Source organism: Cucurbita maxima, unplaced genomic scaffold, assembly GCF_002738345.1.
Source record: "Cucurbita maxima cultivar Rimu unplaced genomic scaffold, Cmax_1.0 Cma_Scf00014, whole genome shotgun sequence".
Classification (NCBI taxonomy): Eukaryota; Viridiplantae; Streptophyta; class Magnoliopsida; order Cucurbitales; family Cucurbitaceae; genus Cucurbita; species Cucurbita maxima.
Genome location: NW_019272030.1, coordinates 4,345,274 through 4,358,567, shown reverse-complemented (window position 1 = coordinate 4,358,567; position 13,294 = coordinate 4,345,274). Strand labels below are relative to the sequence as shown.

General features: G+C 32.3%; 2 protein-coding genes across 3 annotated transcripts; one reads left to right on the top strand and one right to left on the bottom strand.

Moving 5' to 3' along the window:
- The first annotated feature begins 5,269 nt into the window (after positions 1-5,269).
- On the top strand, positions 5,270-9,159 carry LOC111489169 (methylesterase 17). Its single transcript, XM_023137258.1, has 4 exons — positions 5,270-5,598; positions 5,712-5,852; positions 8,006-8,140; positions 8,465-9,159. The coding sequence occupies exons 1-4, from the start codon at positions 5,329-5,331 to the stop codon at positions 8,759-8,761; spliced, it is 843 nt and encodes a 280-aa protein (XP_022993026.1). The 5' UTR covers positions 5,270-5,328; the 3' UTR covers positions 8,762-9,159.
- On the bottom strand, positions 9,052-13,010 carry LOC111489170 (thioredoxin H-type-like). Of its 2 annotated transcripts, XM_023137259.1 has the most exons (6): positions 12,668-13,010; positions 11,150-11,230; positions 10,955-11,034; positions 10,161-10,286; positions 9,968-10,090; positions 9,052-9,271 (listed from the first exon to the last, which is right to left on the bottom strand). In XM_023137259.1, exons 3-6 carry the CDS (start codon positions 10,973-10,975, stop codon positions 9,137-9,139), a joined length of 405 nt encoding a protein of 134 aa, XP_022993027.1. In that variant the 5' UTR covers positions 10,976-11,034; positions 11,150-11,230; positions 12,668-13,010; the 3' UTR covers positions 9,052-9,136. The 2 variants fall into 2 exon arrangements, with proteins under 2 accessions (XP_022993027.1, XP_022993028.1); XM_023137260.1 differs by lacking the exon at positions 11,150-11,230.
- Between the last annotated feature and the right edge of the window lie 284 nt (positions 13,011-13,294).

Below are 13,294 nucleotides of genomic sequence, written 5' to 3'. Positions count from 1 at the left end.
CATCTTACCGCCTCTTTGTTAATCTATTTATCAACTCAAATTACAAATTTAACTTATTATATCGAATAAATTTACAAATTTAAGGACCAAAATTACTCTTTTAACCTTATTGTTAGTATTAGTTCAATAAATGTAGATAAAAAAATAATAATTCAATTTAGTTTCTGAATTATGTCTTTAAATATTTAATATAGCACAGACATGAATTTTTTTAAAATAAAAATAATAATAATTTGAAATTTTATTCAACACAAAATTAAAAAATAATTTCTTTTTATAGAAAATCTATAATAAATATTAGAATAGATAAACATTAATAAAAGTAGGCGGGAAAATGGGGAAAGTTTTGAAAAAAGAGGGATATGGGCCACTAAGTTGACGTTTTTCTCAATTATTTACCGAACCGGGTCCACTCTTCTGATATGGATTGGACCGTCCTCTTTGTTCTTCGCGCCAACCCATTTTCAATATTCAAATTTCCTCTATTTTACGAGTCTTTTTTTATAATCCTTATGCCTTCCGTCACCCCATAAACAATTTTGTTTTAATGGGTCGGAGATAAGAAATTTCCCTACATCTACGTACAAAATTTCTTTTTATTGGCTTCTAGATAAATACAAAATGACAATAACTTCACATCTCGTAACAATGCTAGACAAACTTTTATCTATTTTGTTCAATTCATGTACCTGTTGGATTCGTGACAATTCTCAACAATATAAGAGTAAATTTTCAATTATAGATCTGTATGTGTCGTGAAATCAACAAGCTAGTAACTTGAAATAAACATGCATCACCCGAGTCTATAGATCAAAGTCAAACTTAACCCAAAGATTGAACACTGACTCAACTCATTAACTTGGAGTAGAAAAAACTTACTTTAAAAGTTACCCGTCACTCCAATAATTAGTAAAGTTTTTACAAAAAGAAACTTTATTGTTATACTTTGATGGGAGATGGAAGGCTTGATGTTTAGAATTGAATAGATACCCACATGGATGGAGGAAGATATATGATAGATAAAAGAAAGAAAAAGTAGAGTGCAAGGAAAAGAAGGATAGAATATATTTGTAAGAACAAAGTTAAAGTTTTGAAGGTTACAAGAAGAAGTGGGGAAAAATGCTTAAGCAATGCCATGTGTAGAATGCTACCCACTCATGGAGACAACCAAACGTGGCCTTGCCAGCTCTCCCTCTATTTCTTTTCCTCAAATGGGCCAATTTACCTGTGTACTCACACTTCACTCCTTTTTTTTCAAATAATAATTAATTTAAAATTCAGAAAATCTTTCCATTTATTATAAATAAATAATTTTCACAGATGCAGTGGATTATGCAAACATTCTCAGAATTAATCTTAGTTCACGTTTAAGAGATAAAACTGACGCTAACCATTTGTTCCTTTATGTATGATACGCTCTCTCGGCAGATATTATAGTGAATTTGTGTAACGTACACTTTTACTTTTAACTTTTTTTTTTTTTTTTTTTCACTTTTTACAGCCATGTAAACTGAAGACACAGGGATAACAATAAAAAAGCACGAATGTTAGACTTAAAACCATATATAGACTTCAACCAAGGAGGCCAATAGAGGAAGAGTCATGTGGGGGATAACCTAAGATAGCCACGCACCTAAGAAATTATCATACCCATTTTGTGTCATTCATCACTATGACACTTTACAGTTATACTTGCTTGTATTATTTATAGTTTGCTTTCTCTACAAGCTTGAATGGCTAACTCTTACCTCATTAATATTACTTTTGAAGTAGAACTATAACTCGAGATAGGGTTTAAAGGGATGCATGATGACCCGTTCGTAATAATTCAAATTTCGAGTAGCAAAAATATCTAACATTTTAAAAATATATAGAAGATATTGTCCATTTTGACTCGTTACGAATTGTCATCAACCTCATGATTTTAAAACGCGTCTATTAAAGAGAGACTTTCACATCCTTATAAGCAATGTTTCGTTTCCTCCTCCAACTAATGTGAGATCTCACATTCCACCTCCCTTAGGGCCAACGTCCTTGCTGGCATATCGTCTAATCACTGGCTTTGATACTATTTGTAACAGTGCAAGTCCACCGTTAGCCTATTACATATCGTCGTCAGTCTCATAGTTTTAAACACACACTTATAAAGAATGTTTTATTCTCCCTCCAACCAATGTGGGGTTTCACAAATATTCATCATTCCGTACACGATGTAAATTCTCGGTATCTAGATGTAACGAGAAGATTTAGGGTACATGCACGTTAAGGATTCCTTTCAATGATTAAGAGTTCATATTTCTATCACCAAATGTCTTATCGATTACGATTCTCTAACAAGAAAGATTTCGATTTTTCCGAGACTTAAAAACCTATAGATATACACATAAACCTCTCTCTATATATATATAAACATTGTAATATTTTAATAATTTGGGAAAAAGGGGAAAGAATCTGTTGAAAAGTTGGGACAAAGCATGGTTTTCCTTTGAGGTTGCAGAAGGGCTTAGCTCACAGTTGCTATGACTTTTAAAAGCTCAAGTGAGTAGCTATTGGGAAAAAAAGGCAAAGCTGCTTAAATACATTACAATAATAATAATACTCCAATTATTTTCCCACCTTTATCTCTGCCTTCACTTTATTCTTTTTAACATTTCTTCATAATTTATATTTGAACATATTAAATAAAATATTTGTTTCATTAAATTTTATTTAATAAATACTATTATTTTAAATAAAAACCAATTAACTTGTGTTTAATCAATTTTTTAAAAGTGGATTAAAATTAGTTAAATTACAAATTTGAATAATTATCGACTATTATTTGGATTTTATTGAATAATTAGAAAAAAAAATTATAACCTTCAAAATTTTAATATATTTAATGAAATTATGTAAAAAAAAAAAAAAAAAAAAAAATTAAATTAAATTTATAATTTTAAAAATTTTAAAACCAAATATATTTGACTTTAAAATTTAAAAATTAAATATATAATTTAATCCAACAATCACCCGAACTATAGCTTAACATTTACGAATTACGTTTTCTTCAATTAATGCACTCTTTTAGTTATTATTATTATTATTATTATTATTATTTTATCTTGCGTGTGTGATCCTACTTTCTCCTGACTTTCACATTTTAAATTATTTTATAAACAATTTTATTTTTGTATTTTTTTTTTCCAAAAGGAAGTTTGTTTATATTTATTGCTTATACAATTTGCACCTCATATTCATGTCAACAAGACAAGGAATAATACTACCCTTCCAATTTTAACCTAGACAGGAGGGTATGGACGGAATTTCAACCTTCAAACGAAATACATAATAACTATAACTATAATTATAATTAATGACAATTACAATCAACTGTACTCACGTTTATATTAACCACACAAAAATAGAAAAATAAACATTTAAAATTTGAAAGATCAAAATAAATATTATTTTGGAGTAAATAAAAAAAATCAGTGCTTGAATTTTCATATTGAAAATGAATTTTTATCAAAACAAGACAGTGAAATATTAAAAAAAAAAAAAAAAAAAGATTTAAAGTATATTTTCAAAAATTATATTTTATTTTCTCCCAATTTTTATTAATGAAGTATTTAAACATTGCCGGCATTCCTTAACACGTCATCAAAGTTGTTAAAATACTTCAATCGCGTCGGCGTTTGACTTCTTAAAAACCTATTAATTTTAAAATTCTTAATTAATTTTATTCTGAAATCATTGATTGGAATCTATATTATTAAATTATATATATATATATATATATAATAATTTAATAATATAACAAACTTTTAATTTTTATATAATTGAATTAGATGGTAAAAGATGAGTGCAATCCAGGTTGTAGATAAATATTAATCTTAGCCAATTGGATTAATGATAGTTAATTAAAATAAAATAAAAAGATGAGGTGGGCAATTAAGCGATAAGATAAATTAATATTGAAAAGTATTGATTTTGTATTGTAATCCAAAATTCTTCTCTTTAAATACAACAAAATAAAATGAATGAGGATATTGTCGGAGCCTGCAAAGTGGGCATAAACAAACAAAAGAAAACGAAAACGCCTCAAAACAGGGGATTCCAATAACATATCCAAATAAATTTTGCATTTAATATATTCTGTTTGTTTTGTTTTTTTGCCCCAACAAATATTTGCCTTTTTTTTTTTTTTTTTTTTCCTACTATTTTGCTGACGTGTCTTCCATCCCCATATGTCCATATTATCTAATTTCATAAATAAATTGTATAAAATTGAAAATTTAAATTCTTCTTAAAAATAATATTAAAATTAGACCATGTATGTGACGTGGAAGATTAAGATGATTGTTATAGTTAATTTAATATAAATATACATCATTAAAGTCATTTATAGAATTAACTATTTCACATTAATTTACATAAATAACGTGGTAATTAATGTCATGCATGCCTTTCACATAATTTCCTTCCAAAAAAAAGTTTAATAAAACGGTTAAAATGTGAATTTTTAATATTTACCCTAAATTTTAGGGTATTTTATTTTTAATTTAATAAAATAAGTTGGTTAATTTTTTTGTACTATTAGGAAATACGTCTCAGTATTGCACATGGTTTAGTGGACGTGGATTCTGTTTTTACATCACTTTTTTCAATGATATAATAATAATAATATATTCTTCAATTTGTTGATTTTTATTAAGCAAATAGTTATTAATTTATAACTTTTTTAAAATTATTCTATATTAACATTCCATTTATAAATATATAAATACATTTAATCATTATTTTTTTTTCATGAATTATGGTAATTATTTAACCTAATTTGATTTTTTTTTAAAAGACAAATTTAAATTTTATTAAAAATATAAATACTAAATTAAATCCAGTGTGAACAAAATTACAGAGGAAAAAAAGGTAACTTCCATTGTATTATATTATTTTTGCGAACAAATTCTAGAATGTGATTCCCCTACAGCCGCACACACAGAAGGCTCAATATGAGCGGAGACTGTTTGGTGGCCGTCATCGCTGGGATTAAATCTCAACCGTCCAATGGCTTCATGATGTGTATGATGATGATCAAACTGCATCACAGGCCGTTTGTCTATAATCTCTAGTTTTTTCAACGTTTGTGGAACTGAAAGTAACAATAAAATATTAATAATGAAATCCTGAAAGGTCCGAAACAAAAAAAAAACAATATAATGATTTCAAGGACTAGTTCAACTGCACATCTCTCTCTCTCTCTCTCTCTCTCTCTCTATATATATATATATATACGCGCACACACATTTGTAATCATGATTTCCAATTCGTAAATATTTGAAGAGCACCATGGGAGAGAAAGAAAACCTGGCGCCAAGTGCAGTGGGCTCTGTTGCAGTGCAGAAACCGCCGCACTTCGTGCTCGTTCATGGCATAAGTGGAGGAGGATGGTGCTGGTACAAAATCAGGTGCTTAATGGAGAATTCTGGCTTCAAAGTCACCTGTATTGATCTCAAAGGCGCTGGAATTGATTTATCCGATCCGAATTCCGTCGTCAAATTCGACGATTACAATAAGCCTCTGCTCGATTTCGTCTCCAGTCTACCGGAAAACGAACAGGTAATATCTATTCATCGTTTCTAATTTATTTCTTCGCCGGAAAGTCTCTGTTCCTCAATCGACTACGATCGAGTGGAGTTGATTGATTCAGAGATCGTTAAAAACTTTTACAGATCATTCTGGTTGGACATAGCGCCGGAGGCTTAAGTGTTACTCAAGCAACGCTCAAATTCGCAAAGAAAATCCGTTTGGCGGTGTATGTGGCGGCGACGATGCTGAGATTTGGTTTCCAGACTGATCAAGATATCAAAAACGTAAACAAATTCTTCTTCTCACTACTTTTAATTCATATAAACTCATGCTTAATTTGTGTGTGTGTTTACAAATCCTAATCGACTTAACTAGGCGTATTAGTGCAGCGTTCTTTTTATGAGTTGGCCGGCCGAACGGCGAGGTTCTTGTGAAACTCGTCGCCGGCCGGTGGTGGTAGTATGACAGTGAATCGTGTGAATAGTTTTGGCCATTAGTGGAATCGAAGGCTCTTGCTCTCATCGCAGATCGCATGAGGCAGGAAAAACACCGGCTGCTAAGTGCCAATTTATTCAAAGTCATCAATCAATTAAGTCTAACCGTTTTGTCTTCTAATTAGGAAAATGAATTAGGGACAACCACCAGCCAGCTGGTTGCTGAATTGAACATTTCATTTCGCCTCTAACTGTAGGACTATTGGCATCCTCTCACTCTGACTCATAATAGTCTGAGTAACGATTCCATTATATTGAATAATTCTGGTAGCAAAATTTATTCCAGGTGAGTTTTCATTGTGTCGGTTACTTCATTTTATTTATTGGAGGTTACATGAATTTGGAGTTTTTTCTTAAAAAGAAAAAAATACACCACGTCAGTAGAAACTCTTTTTCAACCTTTTAAATAAGAAAATGATGCATTAATAAAGAAGCTACGTTCAAGTTAATCCATAATTTAGGTCTAATTTTTTTTAAATTGTTACCGCTCATTTAAAATGAGCACTTATAGTTTCTATAGAGTCAGTGATTAGCAATTCATAAGCAAAACGATAGTATTTAAATTGTGAGTTGAAAAGGGAAAAAAAAAAAAAAATTACATAATTGATAATTTAAAGTTGAGCTTGCTTGGATGTGATTTTTATCCTGAAGTAGATCGGTACGGTAGAACCACGAGGTGGCAAGGTAGGATTGTAAAAATTATAAAATTGTCTGCTAATAATTTTAATAAAGTTGAATATTATAAAGAATTAATGAAAATCTTTTTGGTCGTAAAAAAAAAAAAAAAAAAATCAATGTACTCTGTTTAAAGTAAGAATTATGTAAGTCTAGTTAATTATAGCTTATAGGTAAAGTTAATTTTTAATTATAGCTTATATCAATGTAATCCAAGATTACAAACATTCCATTAGAAGAATATTAAGGCTATGCATATAAAAATAAGGATGTAATTAAAGTATGTTCTGTATGCTGCAACAGTGTTTGGAATATTTTCCGTGGTTTTGTACGAAAGAAAGTCAAAATTAGGTTAAGGCCAGTTGGAGTTCTCAAAGTCCGGAAGGTAATAGTGTGCTCAAGACTCAAGAGGAGCCGACAGGTTTCACAAGTTCACAGTTCTCACGTGTGTGCACTCATATTTTTCTTTTATAAGCCTAATTTCTTCAATGATCAAGGAAAATACAATGCAATGCCATTCTATTTTCCCTTCTGATTCTGATTGGACAGACACAGGAATTCCTGCTGCGGCTGCCCATTTACCCCAATCCAAAATTTACATGTCTTACTTATTCAAGTTCTTTATTTTTTCTATATTCAAAGAAATAGTGCCCCCACCCTTGATTCCTTTCCCTGTCAATGTCCCTCTCTCCCTACTCATTGAGCTTAACCTCTCTAGTCCTTCCCTCTCTCTCTCTCTCTCTCTCTCTCTCTCTAGTCTCGTCCCACACCTATCTCTTTCCTTTCATTTGCTACCAACCCCCTTGAAATATTTTTGGTACCGAAAACACTCCGAAGGCATAGCAAAACGCTTGGAGGAGGCCTAATGAAGAAGGAAGGAGCGAAACAATTGAAGATCTTTTTTAGCTAAAAATTGCAATATATATACACGGGATTTCCCGATTTATACGATTGATTGAACTTGAGCTGTTTAGGGGAGAGTGATAAGGAAGGATTGGAGGCTACCCTCTAATGAAAAGGAAGGGGATAGGGTGGGATACTATTTTTTTGGATAAAAACCGCTGCAATTCTAGATTGGGCCACGCGCCCTAAGCAGTAGGGGAGTAAAATTTTCCCGTGTCCTACATAATATGTTGGGCCGGTCTCTACTTACTTTTTCTTTTCTTATATTATATAATATAAGATTAAGATGATTAGGTCATTATTAACGAGTTAACCATTTCCGTTATGATTATTACCTTTTGTTTTTGTTTTGGTCAAATGTGCAGGGAGTGCCAGATTTATCCGAGTTTGGGGATGTTTACGACGTAGGATTTGGACTAGGACCCCAACAACCTCCCACCACTGCTGTCATCAAAAGGGAACTCCAGCGAAAGATCATCTATCACATGAGTCCCCACGAGGTACCTAAACCCACAAAAATAAAATAATAATGAAGTAACATAGTTTCTTAGTTTTGGAATCATCCCCAATCCAACCACGAGATCCTTTCCTGCCTTGAGATTTTTAATATAATTGCATTTGATCCTAAAAACATGCCTGAAAGTGTTCTAAAACATTTAAAATCCTTTGATCAGTCAAAATCTATTTAATATTTGATCTTACGCTGCCAAAATTGATTTGATTTTGAACATGCCATCCCAAACAAACATACCCTGAATTAAGAAGCAATTGTATCTAACCTCCATCATGATACCCCGTGTTTTGATGTTATCAATGATTCTCAGGATTCGACACTGGCCTCCATGCTATTGAGGCCAGGGCCAATCCTCGCTTTAAGGACCGCTCGGTTTAGGGAGGAGAACGGCGAGCTGGATACGGTGAAACGTGTGTATATAAGAACAACGTACGATCGAGTAATAAAACCAGAGCAACAAGAGGCGATGATAAGGGAATGGCTACCCGAAATCGTATATGAAATGGATACTGATCACAGCCCCTTTTTCTCCAACCCCTCTCTGCTCTTTGGCTTGCTCGTAAAAGCTGCTGCTGCCGCCGCCTCCTCAACGGCGGCATGTAACTAAACAAGGGGAGGGAGAGGGCATTTTTCATTTTCACTCACTTTCTCTCTCTTATGCTAAAATAAGAACATCTCAAAATTCTTGTGATTCAACAATAAAACTACAAATATATAGTGCTTCGTAATTGTTTCAAATTGTGCATTTGACAGCAGTACATCGTGTTCTCTTGCAAGCAGGGAACCATAAAGAATGATGACGACTTATCCTCCGAGTATGGAACGAATTTCTCACTGAAATTGGGTAAGAAAGCACAAAAGATTTCCTCCCTCTAATGCACTTTTTTTGTTTTTTTCTTTTTGTTTTCCTTGTTTTGTTATGGGAATTTGTATTGTGCTTTCGGTGTTCTATTATGTATCAGTAAATGGGGATGAAAAAGTATCAAGCCTCGTCCATTGCAGCTATCTTCTGTTGCAGATCTGACTTGTCAGCTCCTATTAATTTATCTACTTGGCGACCATCTTTAAAGAACACGAATGTTGGAGTGGCTTTGATGTCCCACGATTTACTGAGCTCCTGCAAAATAAATAAAATTAAAATTAAAAAACCCCACCTCACCCGACCTCAGTCTAAGAAACTTCTAAAACTCACCGTACTATACAATAAACTATACCATTATCAATTTAAATTAGGATTTAGGACACTTTTTGTAATGTTTTCAATTCTTTGATTCTTTTTTTTTTTTTTTTTTCACAACTCAATAAATTAAAATATATGTCGTCCACCAATCAAAATCACTCTAGTTTAACTTTAATAAAGAGGAAAAGAAAAACAGAAGAAAATTCCCCAAATTAGTTTTTTGTTTATAGTTTCTAGTATCATATTTCTTGTTTATAGTTTTTAAACACATACTAATTTATCATTTCTTATTAAAAAAAAATGTTTACTACATCAAAAATCAAATATAACATGATAATTTTGAAATTTTAGAGGATAAAATTAAAAAATAGTTACCAAACACAACTATATACAATAAAAAAAAACAAAAATCAAGAAATAATTCTTATGTTTCTTTTTCCAAAAACAAGAAACAAACAAACGAACGAAAAACAGAAAATGAGAGTGAAGAAATAAGAAACAAAAGCCATACAAACTGTAAAAATGAAAGTGTGAGGTCATGGATAAGAACACTCCGTCAGTGGAGAGCTAGCTAGATTCATATTCACATTTACATAAATAAACGAAAAGTAACCAAAAGATGGATTTACTCACAGCTAGCTCGTCGACGTCAATGGCCAAAAATACCATGGAAGTATACTTATCAGCAAGCTCACAAAATGCTGGTGTCATGGATTTACAAGGTCTACACCATGGTGCACTGAAATTTGCAACAACCTGTTGCATAGTTTAAACATAAAACACTGTATATTTTTGTTCACCACGAACAAGTGAGGGAGAAACTTACAATCTTGCCATCTTTGGTTGCTTCCGAAAGCTTCGCCTCCCACTTCTCAATCGACGTAATGAGGTGTACGTTTTTGCTATCAACTTGCTCCTTGACGGCATTGTCTTTCTGATCGCTATTGAAAAGCTGCAAAATGTCAAGTGTGGATGTAACTCAGTAGATGGAAAAATTATTTGATTAGGTTGAAACAGAATCATTTACCATTATCCCGTTGGAGATATGACACAGAGCTTAAAAAGTATGGTTTAATCAGACATCTAATAATTAGAATACGATCATGTTCATGTCCAATAATTTTTCAGAGGATGGGTCTTAAGGATGAGAACTTGGGTACTACCACTGTAACACTATCATCTAAGGTTCTAACATTGATCATGTAAATGAGGGAAAGTGGAATAAGTCAATACTGACCATTAGCAGACATAGCGCAGTGGAACTTCGAATAAAATTTTCAGGATAAATCTCTTTAAAGTAGATTTATTTAAAAAATCTATGTGAAAGAGAGAGTTCAGATATTATGATATTTGAAAGAGAGAAAATTTGATCCTCTGAAAATTTAGTGGGCTCTTATGATTCTGAACAAGTAAGAATTTACAGAAGCGAAGTGCTATTTTCAAACCTCCACTTGGTTATGTGGACCCATGATGACCATGAACTTGATGAATAAAAATAAAATGTACAAAAGGCATGCCAGAAACTGCGAGGCTAGCAAACAAAATAAAGCAGAGAACACTATACGAGAAATCAAGACCTTGAAAACATAATATAAAAGATAAATTGCCAGCGAGGCCTACCTTAGTCCAGCAGCTTCCCATTGAAAATGCAAAATCGAATCTCTGTCTGAAAAAATTAAGGTCGTTTCCAAACAGGACACCTGTTAAGTTGCATGATATGTATCAGTCGAGAATACATGTAAGATTAGATCTTAATTCATTTTCCAATGGAACCTGCAATCAGTTGCACTGGAAACTTGAAGAAAAAAGCCTTACACTTTGCTCAAGTTTTCACGAAACTCTATTTTGAACTTCTTTTTCCTTTTACTTTGTGCAATTGTCATTTTTGTTCTAGCCCTATATGATAAAAATTCTTTAAGATGAGACAAGGAGGGCATAGGTAGATTCCCATTCATAAGATATCTATTTTTGAATTAAAATCCAACGAATTAGTCATTCATAAACTAACCTCGCAAGAAAGGTAACATACCTTCAAACTCAAACAAAGTATGCCTTTACTAAGCTCGAGCAAGAAACAAAAATATATTGGTATCTAATGCAAGATCATGAAATCCTAAACATGGAAACATCAAATAGCAAAAGTCATGTTCCCATTCTCTTTGCACACCGATTTTAAACTAGAGAATGAAGTCAAGTCAAACCAATAATTTTTTGGACCGTGGCCTTAAGACGTGAAAGGATGGCGAAAGGAGGAAGATGTCCTAGCAGTTGATGCATCCGTTGTTGTCATTATAATAGTTACATTTTTTTTTTTTTTTCAGTTCAACAAAGTCGAAGGATTTTCTTCCTTCTTTAGGAGGTAACCAATTGAGCAAATCTTTCAAAGGAGAAATGACATTTTTTTTTGTTTCTCGTATCTCAGGCCTAATTCTAAAACCTGAACTTCACAAGAAACAATTTCGAATTAACTCTCATTTTTTTCATGGAAACAAAGATATGGAACAAAGAATATGTATGATATATATATATATATATAATTCAATAATATGTAAGGTGAGAGATTCAAACATTTTAGGTTGATTGTACAGGTTTTATGCCTGTTAACTATTTTTGTTCTAATAGACTTGAAAGATAAAAACTACCTTCTCTTTTATCTATTAATGAAATGGTGATGAGAAACTGAAACCAATGGATCATCCCGAAACTGTTAGTTAACATTCCTCTTGTTTGAAGGAAAAAGTATGAAACAATCATGTTCGTTAACTATTTCTCAAAATTGCTTTTCTTCTTTTCGTAAAGTGTGTTTTCAGAAATGGTCGGTTTTACAAAAATAAAATAAAGTTATCCTCCAAAATCACGGATAGAGATCTCGATGTCAATGCATTAGTTCCTATAAATCTTTCAAATCACAATCCTAAAACTAACTTTGGAAATAAATACGAAAAAGAACCGTTTCCAAAACAGCTCTCAAGTATTAACAAAACGGTCTCTCTTTGAAATTTACAGAGAAAACTGGGGAATCCATCACGGCAATGGCCGCATAGCATCAAAGCAGAGATTTCATTGCACCTCAATGCATCAAAGCAGAGATTTCATTGCACCTCAGAAGCAAATATGAGACGCAGATATTCAACAAAGGATACGGAATCAGAGAGAGCAAAAACATATAAGAAAAACAATACGCATGGATCATTATCAATGAGCGCAAAGGAATTATCATATTTACGAATTTTAGATTTAATCGAATCAATACACCTCCCTATTCTCTCCATACAAAGAATCTCGACTACCAGAACCAAAAGAAGTGCGAAAACATGGACAGATCATCATTACCTTGGGATAGCGTTGATTCAGCATCTTGTACAACTCATCATTGAAGCCGATCCTGAGATTTCAGGAGAAGCAGCGCCTAGAGAAGGAAGAGGACGAAGACGAAAACGAAAATTTCGAGAAAAAAACTTCTAATTAAGGCTGAAATGCATTGGTTGAAGGAGAACAAGGAATGTGAGAGCAGAGGGAAAATTATCGAGAAGAACAAGCCAATTTTTGCGGCGAGGGATCAGAATACAGATCAACCTCCATGTGTAACGATCGGATGAATACAGCTTCTATCTATCGATCCACTAAATAAAATAGAGACTCCTCCAATTTTTTTTAGGTTCAAATCTGTTAGAGAGCGAACATTTGAAAAAGAGATTTGTGGATTCAGGCAATGCTAAACCTATTTATACTAAGAACTGGCGGGAGAAAATTGCTTCATCCTTTTTGCCCCCTTAATATATTTTAAATAAGTTATTTAAAGCTAATTGGGTGGTTACAACTAAATTAACAATTTTACATATGCTAAATATGTTGGCTATAACTAAATTAAATATTAAATATTTAATTCCTAAACATGGCAACAAATTATATATCCATGACAGATTTCTAAAATTAAAATTTTATATTTGCAAATAGGAT

Bases quoted from the DNA above. Each gene is read 5' to 3' on its own strand.
- LOC111489169 (XM_023137258.1), top strand. From the start codon at position 5,329: ATGGGAGAGAAAGAAAACCTGGCGCCAAGTGCAGTGGGCTCTGTTGCA. The intron at 5,599-5,711 runs GTAATATCTATT...AAACTTTTACAG, and splicing joins GTCTACCGGAAAACGAACAG to ATCATTCTGGTTGGACATAG. The intron at 8,141-8,464 runs GTACCTAAACCC...AATGATTCTCAG, and splicing joins ATCACATGAGTCCCCACGAG to GATTCGACACTGGCCTCCAT.
- LOC111489170 (XM_023137259.1), bottom strand. From the start codon at position 10,975: ATGGGAAGCTGCTGGACTAAG. The intron at 10,091-10,160 runs GTAAGTTTCTCC...ACTATGCAACAG, and splicing joins CAACCAAAGATGGCAAGATT to GTTGTTGCAAATTTCAGTGC. The intron at 9,272-9,967 runs GTGAGTAAATCC...TTTATTTTGCAG, and splicing joins TTGACGTCGACGAGCTAGCT to GAGCTCAGTAAATCGTGGGA.